Genomic DNA, 13,093 nt, shown 5'->3' with positions numbered 1-13,093 from the left:
ATATATATATATATATATATATATATATTAGCACATTAATACAAAATTATAAATTACATTTTTAGGAATATTAGGTTCATCCACTAAAAGATTCTAGTTAAACATTTTTTAGCCATTATTTATATAGTTTCAAATATGGGAATCTTGCCATCTAAAACTCAAGTATGTTGTCAATGGTGTGTTTGTACTGAGTCACACAGGAATGGAATGACAAGGTAATAGCCTTTGGAGTTAAACACACTTGAGTTTGAATCCTGATTCTGTCACTTACTTTCACTTCAACATTGGGCAAGTCATTTAATCTCCCCTAAAACTCAGTTTCCTCATCTGTAAAATAGGATTAATAATATCTAACTTTAAATAATATTTCACATCTTCATATAATGTACTTTTGTATATATATTTTAAATATACATTTACAATAACAGATATGTACATAAAATCCCAGAAACATAATTGGATTTCTAATTTTGTAAATTATATTGTAAATATTATTATTGCTTCTAAAGTGGACATTTGAACAGAAATTTCCATACAATATAGCCATTCTCAATATAATTTGCATTAAAGTCTACACTTGATTAGAAGCATTCAGGCTCCGAAGGGATGAGGACTGGAAGCATAAGGACTGAATTTACATTTTTTTCAGCTTTGATGATATAAAATTGACAAAATTAAAGATAATATACATAATAATATATATAAAGTACTAGTTCGTGTTAGTTCTTCCTTTTTAGGTTTTACAAATCCATTTTTCCCCATTTCACTAGGCATTTGTTTAAAAAATATTTTTTATTATTGATAGTATTACAGATATCTCCCATTTCCCTCCCCCCTACCCACCTCCTCCCAGCCTCTACTCACCCCCCGAGGTTTTCACTACCCTATTGTCCATGTCCATGGACTATGCATATAAGTATATAAGTTCTTTGGTTTATCTCTTCTCTTCTCTCCAAGCCAACATGGAGGTATGTCAGTCTGTCCCATCCTCCATCAAATCTTAGCTATTGTAAATAATGCTGCTATGAACATAGGGGTGCATATACTCTTTCTGATTGGTGTTTTGGGATTTTTAGTAAATATTCCTAGAAGTGGGATCACTGGGTCAAACAGAAATTCCATTTTTAGTTTTTTGAGGAAATTCCATACTGTTTTCCACAGTGGCTGCACCAATCTTCATTCCCACCAGCAGCAAACCAGTTTTCCCTTTTCTCCACATCCTCACCAGTACTTGTTGTTTATTGAATTTTTTTATGATAGCCATTCTGACAGGTGTGAGGTGATGTCTCATTGTGGTTTTAATTTGCATTTCTCTGATGATTAGTGACTTTGAGCATTTTTTTCATGTCTCTTGGCCATTTGTATGTCCTCTTCGGAGAAGTGTCTATTCAGGTCCTCTGCCCACTTTTTAATTGGAGTGTTTGTCTTTTGTTGAGTTGTATGAGGAGTTCATTTATCACTTAGGCATTGTTTTTTGTTTGTTTGTTTTCATCTTATTGGGGACCTAAGGAACAAAAACTGAAGGATAATCTCCCCAGGCTGCCACTGGGAGGTGAACTTCAACATCTCAGACTCTGTGCGGATTCACATAGGACCAGGGAATTCTAGACATCTGAGCTCATACCAAAACTTGTGAAATGTAATCTCTGAGTTGGGGCTTAACGATCTGTAGAAAGTATGTCTAGTGCATTGTATTATAAGAGAAAGAGTCCTTCTGATGCTAATTTATTCATTCATGAATCAAATCCTTATGACACTTAACCAGGTCTGCTAAACCGTGGGAATAAACCTTCTGCTAAACCTTCTGGTAAACCTTGAATAAGATAGTCAAAATCCCTGTCCTCACAAAATGTGCACATTCTAGTGGGGAGTGACAGACTATAAACTCGTAAACAAATCGATGACGTCACAATTTCAAGTTATGCTGAGAGCATGCCGATGCCCACCAGCCAGAGACCACCAGGAACACACTCACACAAAGTGGGGCTGACTGGCACTGGAGATATTCTGTGGGGAATTGTGGGGTTGGCCTCTCAATAATAGGGTACAAATAGAGGTTTTTTAGAGAATTGGGCTTGTGTTCAAGGACTTGGAGAATATTCCAGAAGTGTGGTTTTGCTCTGGCCTGGATGCTTGAAGACAGAGAAGGCAGTGCCAGGGTTGGCGTATTGATGCCTGAGGTGGAAAAATGAAGCAGGAGTAAGCAGTAGTAAGGAAGCAGCAGCCACTCAAACTATGTGGGAAAAGGGATATGGGATCATTTCTGTGGTTCGTCGTGGTCTTGTTTTTGTTTTTGCTCAGACATGATTACAAAGTGGTAGGTCTTGTTTATTGTCTCTGGCCATCCTCCGTAGAATGACCCTGTCTGAAGTTTACGTTCTATAAAATTGTTTACATTTAACAGGAGAACACCAAGGCATCACTGTTGGTGCCAGGGCAGCCCCAGATGAAGGCTTGTCAGTGGTTGCTTTTTGTTTTTCAAATATGAAGAAAAACAAAACAAATTAAATGGAGATATTGACTCAGGGATAAATTTTTGGGTTTTTTTTTTTTTAAAGATAGAGTGTTAAGGAAGGGCTCCATTATGCATGCATACATGTGCAGAGATCTAAATGATGTGAAGAAATAAACCATGAAAAGGCCTGGAAAACATCGTAACAATTAAAGTAATGGTTGATATGTTGTACCAATGAGGCTGAAAAATGCAGTGTCTTAAATAAGTTAGATATTCATTTCTCTTTCAACAGTCTGGTTGGTCCAGGGTGGTGAGACAGCGTTGTAGCGCAAAGTAGGTAAAGGCCTTAGGCTCTATTGATCAATGTCATCCTTAAGAGAATGGTACCCATTTGTGTGATTAAAAAAAATTCACATTTAGGAAAAAAACAATTAGCAAAAAAGCAAAATTCAGGGAATGAGGTTTCTCTTTAAGTTCTGCAGGAGCCACATGTTGTACCCATGTTTTCCACTGAGTACCTGACTAGCTCCAGCAGTCATTCCTGGTGACAGGGGGGCTGGGGATGCATCTCTAACTGGATGTCCTGTGTGCGCAGCAAAGAAGGCTTTTCTGCCAGAGAGCTTTCCAGGAAAGAGGTGTCAGCAGCTGTGAAGGCTACAACGAGGAGAAACAAGCTGGATATGTAGAGGAATAACAAGAGGCAGTGTGACTGGAGGAGAATGAGTGGAGTTAGACAGAGAAGCAGGCAAATGCCAGATTATGTAAGGCCATCTGGGACAGAATTAGGGTTTTATTCAAAGTGTAATGGAAAGACATTGTGGGATATTGAGAAGTGATGTGTGGCATTATCTAATTGTAAAACTTTTTTCAGCCATATGAATGTAGATGGATAAAAATAATAAAATGGAGAGCAGCTAGGAAGAAATTGCCATAGTCCCGGGGTGAGAACTTGTGGCTTAGGGCAGTAGTGGTGGATGTGGCAAGAAGTAGGTGGACTTGAGATGTATTTTGGGTGAAAACCCAACGAAAGTTCTTAATGGGAGAAATGGCAGGTGTGTGTTAAAGGGAAGAGTTAGGAATGATTACTAGATTTTGAGACTGAGCAGGGTGTGGGACAATTTAGGGAGATGAGGGAGTTAAGGAGTGACCCTCAGACGAGAATAGACTAATTGCCTATTGAAATGAACAGTTCCTCCATTGGAATGGAAGAGTGAGGGGTAAATGCAGGGTGGTGTTACATTTGGTGGTAAGGAAAGTATGTAATTTTCTTTTTATTGCTTTTAATTTTTAGTGAAATAATTAGAACAGCTGATGTGAGGAGACTGATGAATGTTACAACTGGGGATAGGAGAGAAGGTATACAACAAACTTCAGTGAGAATCAGAGGCAAACTTTATTAGGCAAATGTAGTAGGAGTTCTGGGTAGCACTAAGGACTTGAGATTTGTGATCAGAAAATTTAAGTGTGACTTTTCAGCAGCATTGAGTGTTTTTCTTCAGTTGTGTTCAGCTTCTCAGGTGAGACCAGAATTGGGGGAGATTGCACAGGCTTACATAACTCAGCACAGGAAGTGGAGGGACACAGGGGTGGGATTTTAATTTGGACCATAGAATCATCAAGTAACTAGCAAAGTGAGGGCATGAGTAGAAAGTGAAGAGTGAAAAAAGGTGGGACAATGGATTAAATGGGATCATAAATGTTGGAGTGAGAGTGTTAGATTATATGAACTGGAAACAAAATATGATGTTTACAGAGTAGAGTGCTTAAGAATTGAAATTTTGGGGAAGCTGAATTTATTGGTAGTGAAAAGTTCTGTGATATGACTGTGGAAGTGATTGGGTGAGATGAAATGGATAAAGTGTTTATTATCAGAAGCGGAGATGTAAGGGACTGAGAAGGAAAATTATTGAATAGATCTTCTACAAGTAGGTGGAAGTCCTCAAGGATAATGAATGAAACAAATAATTAATTAGGAGATCAGCAAGTGTTTTTTTTTTTTTTTTAAACTCAGAAGGTTAATATGTGAAATTATATTATGCTCTATAGTTTTGTAGGGGAAAAGGAAAAATGGCATGAAAGTGGCCAGAAAAACTTACACCTAGCTATTAATATGTTCCAGGCAACTTTTTCAGCATTTCACACATATTGGACTACTTTATATCCTTCTCTACTCCTCATTTACTTTCCACATTTTGCAGTTGAATAAACAAGTTAAATAAATTGTCCAAGGTTACTAGTGAATAGTGGAGTTGAATCTGGGCATTCTGACTTCAGAGCACACACTCTAGTCACTACAAAACAGTTTCCTTCTTAGGATCAACGCTTCGGCACTTTTTAATGTTGAAGCTTATAGGATAGTAAAGATGGTGGGCTGGTGGTTGTGAGAAGGCATGATTTTAACAGGAAAACCCAGAGATCAGTGGGCTGTTCTTAAGTACTACTGAGTGGGGTTTAGGCTAGGGGAGGAACAATCTCATCAAAGGACGTGGAGTTCTCAACATGTCTTAATTCCAGAACAACTTATTCCCTGATATCTTTCCTAGATGGACTAGGTTGCAGGCTATGCGGAGAGTTCTTCCTAGACCCTTGTGAGAGTCTAGGATGCCCCTACTAACAGGGAAAAGTAAGGATCGTGAAGGCTATGAGACCCACCATAAATATGGTCTCAAACAAAATTTATGAGGATTTATTTCCAGTATTTCTTTTGCTTAAAAAATTCCCTCCCAATTAGAAAAAAAAAAATCAGTCACACATATTTATTGATGAAGTTAAAAATGTAGTTATCATTTACTAAATCATAGTGGGGGGAGCCTATAAATTATAACCCTTCCAATAGAACTTAATCTTCAGCCTGCACGGTTTGGCTCAGGGGTCGAGCATTGACCCATGAATCCAGAGGTCATGGATTGATTCCTGGTCAGGGCACATGCCCAGGCTTTGAGCTTGATCCCCAGTAGAGGGCATGCAGGAGGCAGCCAATTTATGTTTCTATCTTTTTAGCCCTCTCCCTCTAAATTTCATAAAAACATATTTATTAAAAAGGTATCAGAAAAACATGTGGTCCCTATGGCTTATTTTCTCTTTATTAGCTAATAAGTTCATTTATCAGGAAAACAAATTCAGTTGAAAATTATTTATTAAGATAGGCATAATTATCAATAGTTCATTGATCATCCTTTTAAGATGATCCTATTTTCACTATTACTTCCCCATATCTGAGAGATTCAGGAGGTGAATATTGGAAAAGAACATGTTTATCTCTCAAAAACATTCAGTCAAATAACAAAAGCAATACTGTTACTTTTGGGGAGTTAATGATATTTAGGCTAGACTTTGCTGTAGGGCACTGTTATAATCTCTCACAATTTGGTTTAAAATGTCAAACATTTTGACTGTTTAAGTAACCCATTAAGTGCTTTGCCAGATTAGAAAATATTCTATATGTGACTTAATTAATATCTATTTCAGCTATACACAACATATCATGCTCAAGATCTAGATTTATTTGAAAACATTTAGTCCAGTTTCTATTAATCAGAAAAATCACATCAAATAAACCACAATTGTAGAAGAGACATTTTCACACAGATGTAATTTGATATTTAATTAAAGAAGGATGAGTCATGTTCACATGGAAGTAAAATATTTAACTTCTCAGTAGTAGTAAGAATCTCTTTTGAGTATGTAGGGTCTTCTGGGTTTATTCTTATATAGTTGCCGTTTCAGGATGTAAGGAATTTTTCTCTTTATAACTTCTTCCTTTTCATTTTTGTCATTCCTGTTATCAAGAACATCTTCCTGAATTGCCTGCAAGACAGAAAGGATATGAATGAAACTTACATGCATGAAGTCTCACATTTCAGAGTGTTTTTCTACTTCTCTGATTTACAATTCAGACAGTAAGATATGTGAATGAGGTTCAAAACAATGTGTTTTGTCCAAGAAGAGATGGCTATCAGGTGGCTGAGAATGAATGAGAACTCGACTTTTCAGTGTTCTTCCTAGTTCATCAAACTGACCTTTTTAATATGTCAAGATCACACACGAATACCTCCAGTTGAGGAAGCACATCTAATAGAACTTTGAGTATTTTTCAGGCTTCAATTTAGATGAAAATGCTATTGAAATATATCATAAATCACAACAAATACTTTTCAATCTAGTAAAATAAGTTTGGCTTGAAAGATCAACATGATTTTCTGTTCAATTAAGTTATGTACTGGAAGGACTAGAAAACCATTCCAAAGATTCATTTCTTAATCATAGAGAGAATACAAACTAACATACTTAGTCACAGAAGTTAACATATGTGGAAGTTCTGTTTAAATGGTAATGATCTCTTTAGATTGTGATGCTTAATAATGGTTTAACTGCTAAGAATGCCTGAAATCCACATATTCAATTAAATAGGAACATATCTATGAATATATATATATATATATCCCTATCATTCTGGTTTTATTTGCTTAATCTATTCAAATGCTAATAGTACTTTTTGTGTTTGTTTATAGATAAACACACATAACTTAGAGCTTCTAAGAAAACATTTTGAATTGCCTGAATTAGTTAGGCACTGCTATCACAACCACTATCAAAACTTGCCTAAACCTACCATCCATTTAAGTGTTTGGATTAAATCTGTCTTAATATATACCCCCCTTTTAAGATTGAAGGAAAAAATATTTTTTTCAACTCCAAATGTTTGAAGGACACTTTGAAGATCTGAGAGAATGTTAATTTCAACACATGATTTATTTTTTATTTAAAGATATTTTTATTGATTTCAGAGAAAAAGGGAGAGGGAGAGAGAGAGTTAGAAGCATCAATGATGAGAATCAGTGATTGGCTACCTCCTGCATGCCCCCTACTGGGGATCGAGCCCACAACCCGGCATGTGCCCTTGACTAGAATCGAACTTGGGATGCTTCAGTCTGCAGGCCGATGCTCTATCTATTGAGCCAAACCAGCAAGGTTGATTTATTCTTTTTTTATATTAATGTCTTCCTGTTACGATAATGATCAGAATTTTAAAAATTGCTGCAAATGAGAGATAACTTCATTGTATACGTATACTAGTATATTTTGCTTTTGTTTTACCTCCCAGTGTTGAAAGGCCCTGCTGTGACAGATATTTCGGATCTGGTATATTGTCAGCATTGCTTCCAAGCTAAAGTCATCCACGGCAATGGGGAATTTCCTTCTTGTAACAAGCTCCTCCTCATGAAACTCTCCTGTTTCCTCAGCTTGTCCGTCCAGGTTGTTTATAAGGCTGCAAAGACTCAGCAGAGTCATTTTCCAAGAGGGAACACTTGCCTTACTGACCTGAAATTTAAAAAAATAGATATTGCATTTAAAACTCATATGAATAAGAAACAAATTTATATTGTACTAAGTTACTATAGCTTAGAGTTAATTGTTACTTTAGTCTAATAAATACACTGTCCTTAATTTTGTCACTTCATGTCACAAAGTGGAATAATGCCAATATTCTCTAGTCTCATATTCTCTATTTTAAAAAATTGCAATCAGTAATGCACACATACATGAACAAAGCAAGAAAGAAAAAAAGAAATGACAGTAAGTAGAAATATATAAATACAGATGTATACCACAGCACGGGTGAAGATATTAAATATACCGTTCCTTCTTAATTACACTCCAGTTTAGCGTCTAATGGAGCAGGAACTAAGGTGTTACTAACAGATCTGGACAATCAGAGTAGTGAGGGACCACTAATCTATTTCACACATTGAGATGCCATAGGCAGCATCACAGCTCACCAATTTATTTGAAAATGATAATATCCTCGAGATCTTGCCTTTTACCATTATTACCATAACCAACCACTCTCCCATGTGCCAACTATAATCAATGAGAAAACATAAGGACAAAGGAGAACCTAAATGTGACATAATTAGTAAAAATTAAGAAACCTTTCAAACAGCATAGATGAAAGAAAGCACTTTTTTTTTTCTAAACGACATAAAAAATGGAATGACTACTAAGCTGTGATGGAAAGACTCAATAACAATAATTTCAGGTGTCAATTCTCTCTGAATTATCCTCCAAATATAAACCAACTGAAAATCAAAGTTCCAATTTGGAAAATATGGGGAGGCTAGAAGTTAGAAGAGGCTATTTGTCAAAATAATTATAAAGTTAATTGGCAAGTATGAATGTGTGTGTATAACCACAAAGATTTAGAAAAATATAATGGTAATAAGGAAGAACTTACTTTATCAGATATTAAAATGTATTTTAAAACTTCAGGAATTAAAGGAATGAGTTAATAGAGCATGAATAAACATAAAACTCAACAGAAGAGAATATAATGTTCAATAATAGATCCAAGTACATACGACGGTGTAGCATAGAGCACAGTTTTTATTTGAAATCCTTGGGACAGTTTGGCTGTGAGAAAATTTGATTTAGAGCTAATAATATTTTTTCTTGACATATTATAGTCTAAATATCCAGATGGATCAGATATAAATAAAATACTGTTTAAACATATACAATGCATTTTATAAGCTTGGAAAAGTATCATTAAACAAATATCCAAACCAGAATCCATAAACAAGAAGATAATTTAAATACATAAATGTGTAAATTATCTCTCTGGAAAATTAACGTCCTGAACTAAAATCAAAAACAAGCTATCATGTAAAAGCTGGCATAATGTGCTAATATTCTTAACAAAGGTAGAGCTCTTCAAAAAGAAAATGCTGAATATCCCAATTGAAAAAAGTAAATTTTAATGTTGAATAAGTAATGTGAGCAGACAAGTCACAGAATCACACAGGAAAGAAATATGTGGAATGATGTTCAGCTTGGATACCATTAGATCAGACTTTAAAAAGTACAAGTACACTCAATGGTGTACTTACGGGGACCTTTCTTAATAAAAGTATACCAAGCCAGCAAACATAATTCTATGCATACAGTAAGGATCGTTGTAGCTAAAATATGCTCATCCAATTAGAGAAGAGAAACTTGAGATGACAAGACCTGAATTGGAGCATTGCTTCAGAAATTAGACAGGAGCTTTCTTATCAAACATCCCAGGGCTATAACAGGGATTGCACCAGGTGATGCCTCACCTCAGCATTTGATTTTCTTTGAAAACATCCTTCGGATGGGAACCCCGTTCTCTAACTCTACGTTCAGATGCACACTGGGTATATCAACACAGTGTGGTAGCACATAATCAGGTCAATTCTAATTGAGTTTTATTCCTGGGTACAGGTTACCAATAGGAACCTTGTTTTCAAGACCCCAGGAGAGGAATAATAGGGCCCAGTATACAAAGTTTTACTTAATTCAGTAAAAACAATGAGCAGGTAGAGGTAACACTTCTGTTATAGGAAGAACTTAAATCCAGGCACGAATTTAATGTTAATGTCTAGGAGGTCATAACTCCAACCACAGCTTTTCAAAATAAAAGATGAATGAAAGCAAGCAATGGTAACTACCCACTTCCTTAAGAGCAAATAGTTCATAAGTCACAGTTGCAGGATTAAATCTCAAGGCTTCTGTTTGCCACTCTGTTGCTCTTTACACTCTACCACATGTCTTTCATGAATTGTCATGAACTTTCATTTTTAGTTTAGGAACTCCATTTTACTTTCCCCAATATAATAAAATAGGCAAATGTCACTGAGTTCTCATTTATCTATTTAACTTGAGGCCAATATACCTTTCATCACACACAATTTGGTAGGAATGGAAACAAGAGTCCTTTAAATCCATGTACACATCCACATAAATAATATGTGACTATTTAATTAAAGTTACAATATACTGATTGATTGCCACTATAATTTCTTTCCCTGTCACATCAACACCCTTAACTCCTTTGAACTCAAGGAAAAGTTTCCCGAAAAAGGAAATGCCTCCCAATGAACATTTCAGCCTTTATGGGAAGTTATTGCTATAGGAAAAGGACACCATGTTTATAATGAGAGTTCCTATGTTTTCCAATCCATGGCTTAAAAAAAGAAAACTTACCTTTGATGTGTGCACATTGGTCAATAAATCTGCTTCGAATGCTTTCATTTCCTCTTCTGAATCTGAGTGAAATCAAAACCACATGTTTACTATATAATCACATATCATATAATTATATCGCAGATTTTAGATTTATCTCTTAAAATTTACTCTTAGATGCATGCTCTTTCCTATATATTTGTTCTACTTAAAATAGTAGTCAGAAAAATATTTTGTAGTTTTATTTTAGACTAAGAGGCAGTCAGAGTAATAGAAGCACGTCTAAGAAAATAAGCACATGATTATATGGCAAAAGGGCTATTGATGATTTGGAGTTATTTAATCTCTAAATCTCAAAATTAAAAGAAATGATTATATCATATACTAGAAATGTCATCATATATATATATATATATATGTATGTATTAATGTCCATTAATACATGTAAGATAGCATTAAAAATTGATTTCTGATTTTTTTTAAAAACTGTCATTTCCAGTTTCCACTAATGAATATTACACACACACACACACACACACACACACACACTGAAAGGTAATAAAAAAAATTAAAGAACACTATAATAAGATGACTTAATTCAAACACACTGACATGTATCTCATAAAGCAAAGCAGAATTTAAAAAGACTCTGTCTTCTTTGCACTATACACTCTTATTAAGAAGTGTGGCACTTGGAGAAACCACTTGTTAAATTGGATCTAGGAACTAAATTATACCAGAGATCATTTTCTTCTATTATTTTTAGGGGCACAATCTGTTTTTCAAAGGAATAAAAATCCCTTTAGGCATTCATGAAAAATTTATCCTGAAATCCCCATAAATTTTGGCTTATCACAGTAAGAACTTTCAAATTTGTATAAATGAAATATTTAATCAATAATCAAGTTTTACTCACATGCTCTAAGTATACCTCTAAGCTCTTGCAACTATTAGATAAAAGCATAACTTTAGAAAATGTGGTATTTATCTCATTAAAAAAATGACAAACTCAGGAGTTCAAGGTATTTTAAAAATCAAAAGAATTACAATTTTTGATAAGATTTGTATCTTCTGCTAGATTAAATTTCATAATTTAAATAAAATCATAGAAGTTTAAATTAAACATTTCAATGTCATATCTATCAGATAAAAAGTATAAGACAGGTTAAATTATTTTTCCAGCATTCAGTCTCTGTTTTCTTTTTCATTTTGATGTGATCATTTAATTATTTAAAAAAACTAATTGAAGTATATTGTAGTCACTACAGTTTTGATATTTTTCTAAATTTAAATCTCATTTTTAAGATGAATTATTGATAATTACTTAGAAATATATGGCTTCTCCTTAATTATCACATGCAAAACACTCTAGGTAAATACTTTTAATTAATATAAGAATGCCAATTTTCCAAATATATTTGTATTAACTTAAATGACATGCAAAAAATGAATTAATTAAAAAGATGACCATTATTTGTCACAAAAATACTATGTGAAGTATATTCTCAAAAAGGATTTGGAATATTTTTGGATTTTCTAGAAATAATTGTTTACAAATAATGCTTCCTTTATTTATTAATTAATTATCAATTTTCACATTGTTTCTTAGCATTCACACATTTAAGACACATCATTTGGGGGAGGGAGAAGCCCCTGCCTTCTAAGAGAATGAGAACGAGACAAAGCAATTGAATGGCATGGGTTTTCATGAGGGCTTCACACTTTGACAGGCACTGCTTCTGTACTTCTCATTAGATAGTGACCAGCCTAGTTTAAGTTTTAGGGTTTTGTTTTTTTATTTTCTCTAGTAATTATATTCCAAAGAAGGACCTGAAGTGTTTCATTAAAATCCCTCTTATTGCCTTGCAGCTTTAAAAACAGTAATCTTTTCGTTCTTATAATCATGAAGACAGAGAAAGAAAACATGCAGCTTCTATCACTAAAAAGCAATTCCAGAATAAGGGAGAAACTCCCCTCCCTGGACACATTAACGTCAGTGGCAACACACTACAGAAAAAACGGGAAAAAGAAATCAGTTCAGGGAGTTGGGAGATGCAGCTGAGCTTACCTGAGCACAGACTCCAGGAGGTGAAAGCCAGGAGGATCAGGCAAACCAGCTGGATTTTCATTCCTGCCATCATCTCCCTGAGATTCCTAGGCAGCCAAGTTCATCAAGTCAGACAGGCTGCAGGGGGGCTCTCTGTGGTGCTTCCTCTTGCCTTCAGCTGATTCTGAAAGTGGCTGAAGTATGAGAGTTGCTTGGACCATCCCCTATATATATACATGCAGGCAGGAGGATGATGTCATGAGAGCATACAGGGCTTATCTCCTCAGGATGTGCCCTCCCTTCATCTCCATTCCTCCTCCACTTCCTCCTCCTCTCCTCAGCCCCCCTCCTCATCTCCCCTAATTGCAGCTGCTCCTCCAGGCTTCTGACACACAGAAGGAGTCATTCCTAAGCAAATGGAATTCCAAAGAGAACATACTAGAAAAGAACTTTCAGCACAATTGTTTCCCCATTTCCTCTCATGCCTGGACTCCAAGAAGTTGTCATTTTGATGTTGTGAAGCATGAGATCTGACATTTCTAGTACCAGGAACATCTCGAGGATGAATGACTGACCTTAGTGATTCTTTAGATTTGGAAGTTCTT

At 35.2% G+C, this 13,093-nt stretch overlaps 1 protein-coding gene across 1 annotated transcript; it reads right to left on the bottom strand.

The window, feature by feature from the left end:
- Nucleotides 1–6,038: 6,038 nt before the first annotated feature.
- Nucleotides 6,039–12,748, bottom strand: NTS (neurotensin). The gene is made up of 4 exons (XM_006774718.2): nt 12,510–12,748; nt 10,463–10,524; nt 7,553–7,777; nt 6,039–6,262 (listed from the first exon to the last, which is right to left on the bottom strand). The coding sequence occupies exons 1-4, from the start codon at nt 12,580–12,582 to the stop codon at nt 6,110–6,112; spliced, it is 513 nt and encodes a 170-aa protein (XP_006774781.1). The 5' UTR covers nt 12,583–12,748; the 3' UTR covers nt 6,039–6,109.
- Between the last annotated feature and the right edge of the window lie 345 nt (nt 12,749–13,093).

This window comes from Myotis davidii, unplaced genomic scaffold (assembly GCF_000327345.1).
Source record: "Myotis davidii unplaced genomic scaffold, ASM32734v1 scaffold26, whole genome shotgun sequence".
In the NCBI taxonomy this organism is placed as follows: domain Eukaryota; kingdom Metazoa; phylum Chordata; class Mammalia; order Chiroptera; family Vespertilionidae; genus Myotis; species Myotis davidii.
This window is presented reverse-complemented; position numbering and strand designations above follow the sequence as displayed.

What these genes read in the sequence shown, in the direction of transcription:
- NTS (XM_006774718.2), bottom strand. Translation starts at nt 12,582, where the DNA reads ATGATGGCAGGAATGAAAATCCAGCTGGTTTGCCTGATCCTCCTGGCT. An exon ending in CTCCTGGAGTCTGTGCTCAG is followed by an intron (nt 10,525 to 12,509) that starts GTAAGCTCAGCT and finishes GATTTCACTCAG; the next exon opens with ATTCAGAAGAGGAAATGAAA. An exon ending in GGGCCTTTCAACACTGGGAG is followed by an intron (nt 6,263 to 7,552) that starts GTAAAACAAAAG and finishes TCTGTCTTGCAG; the next exon opens with GCAATTCAGGAAGATGTTCT.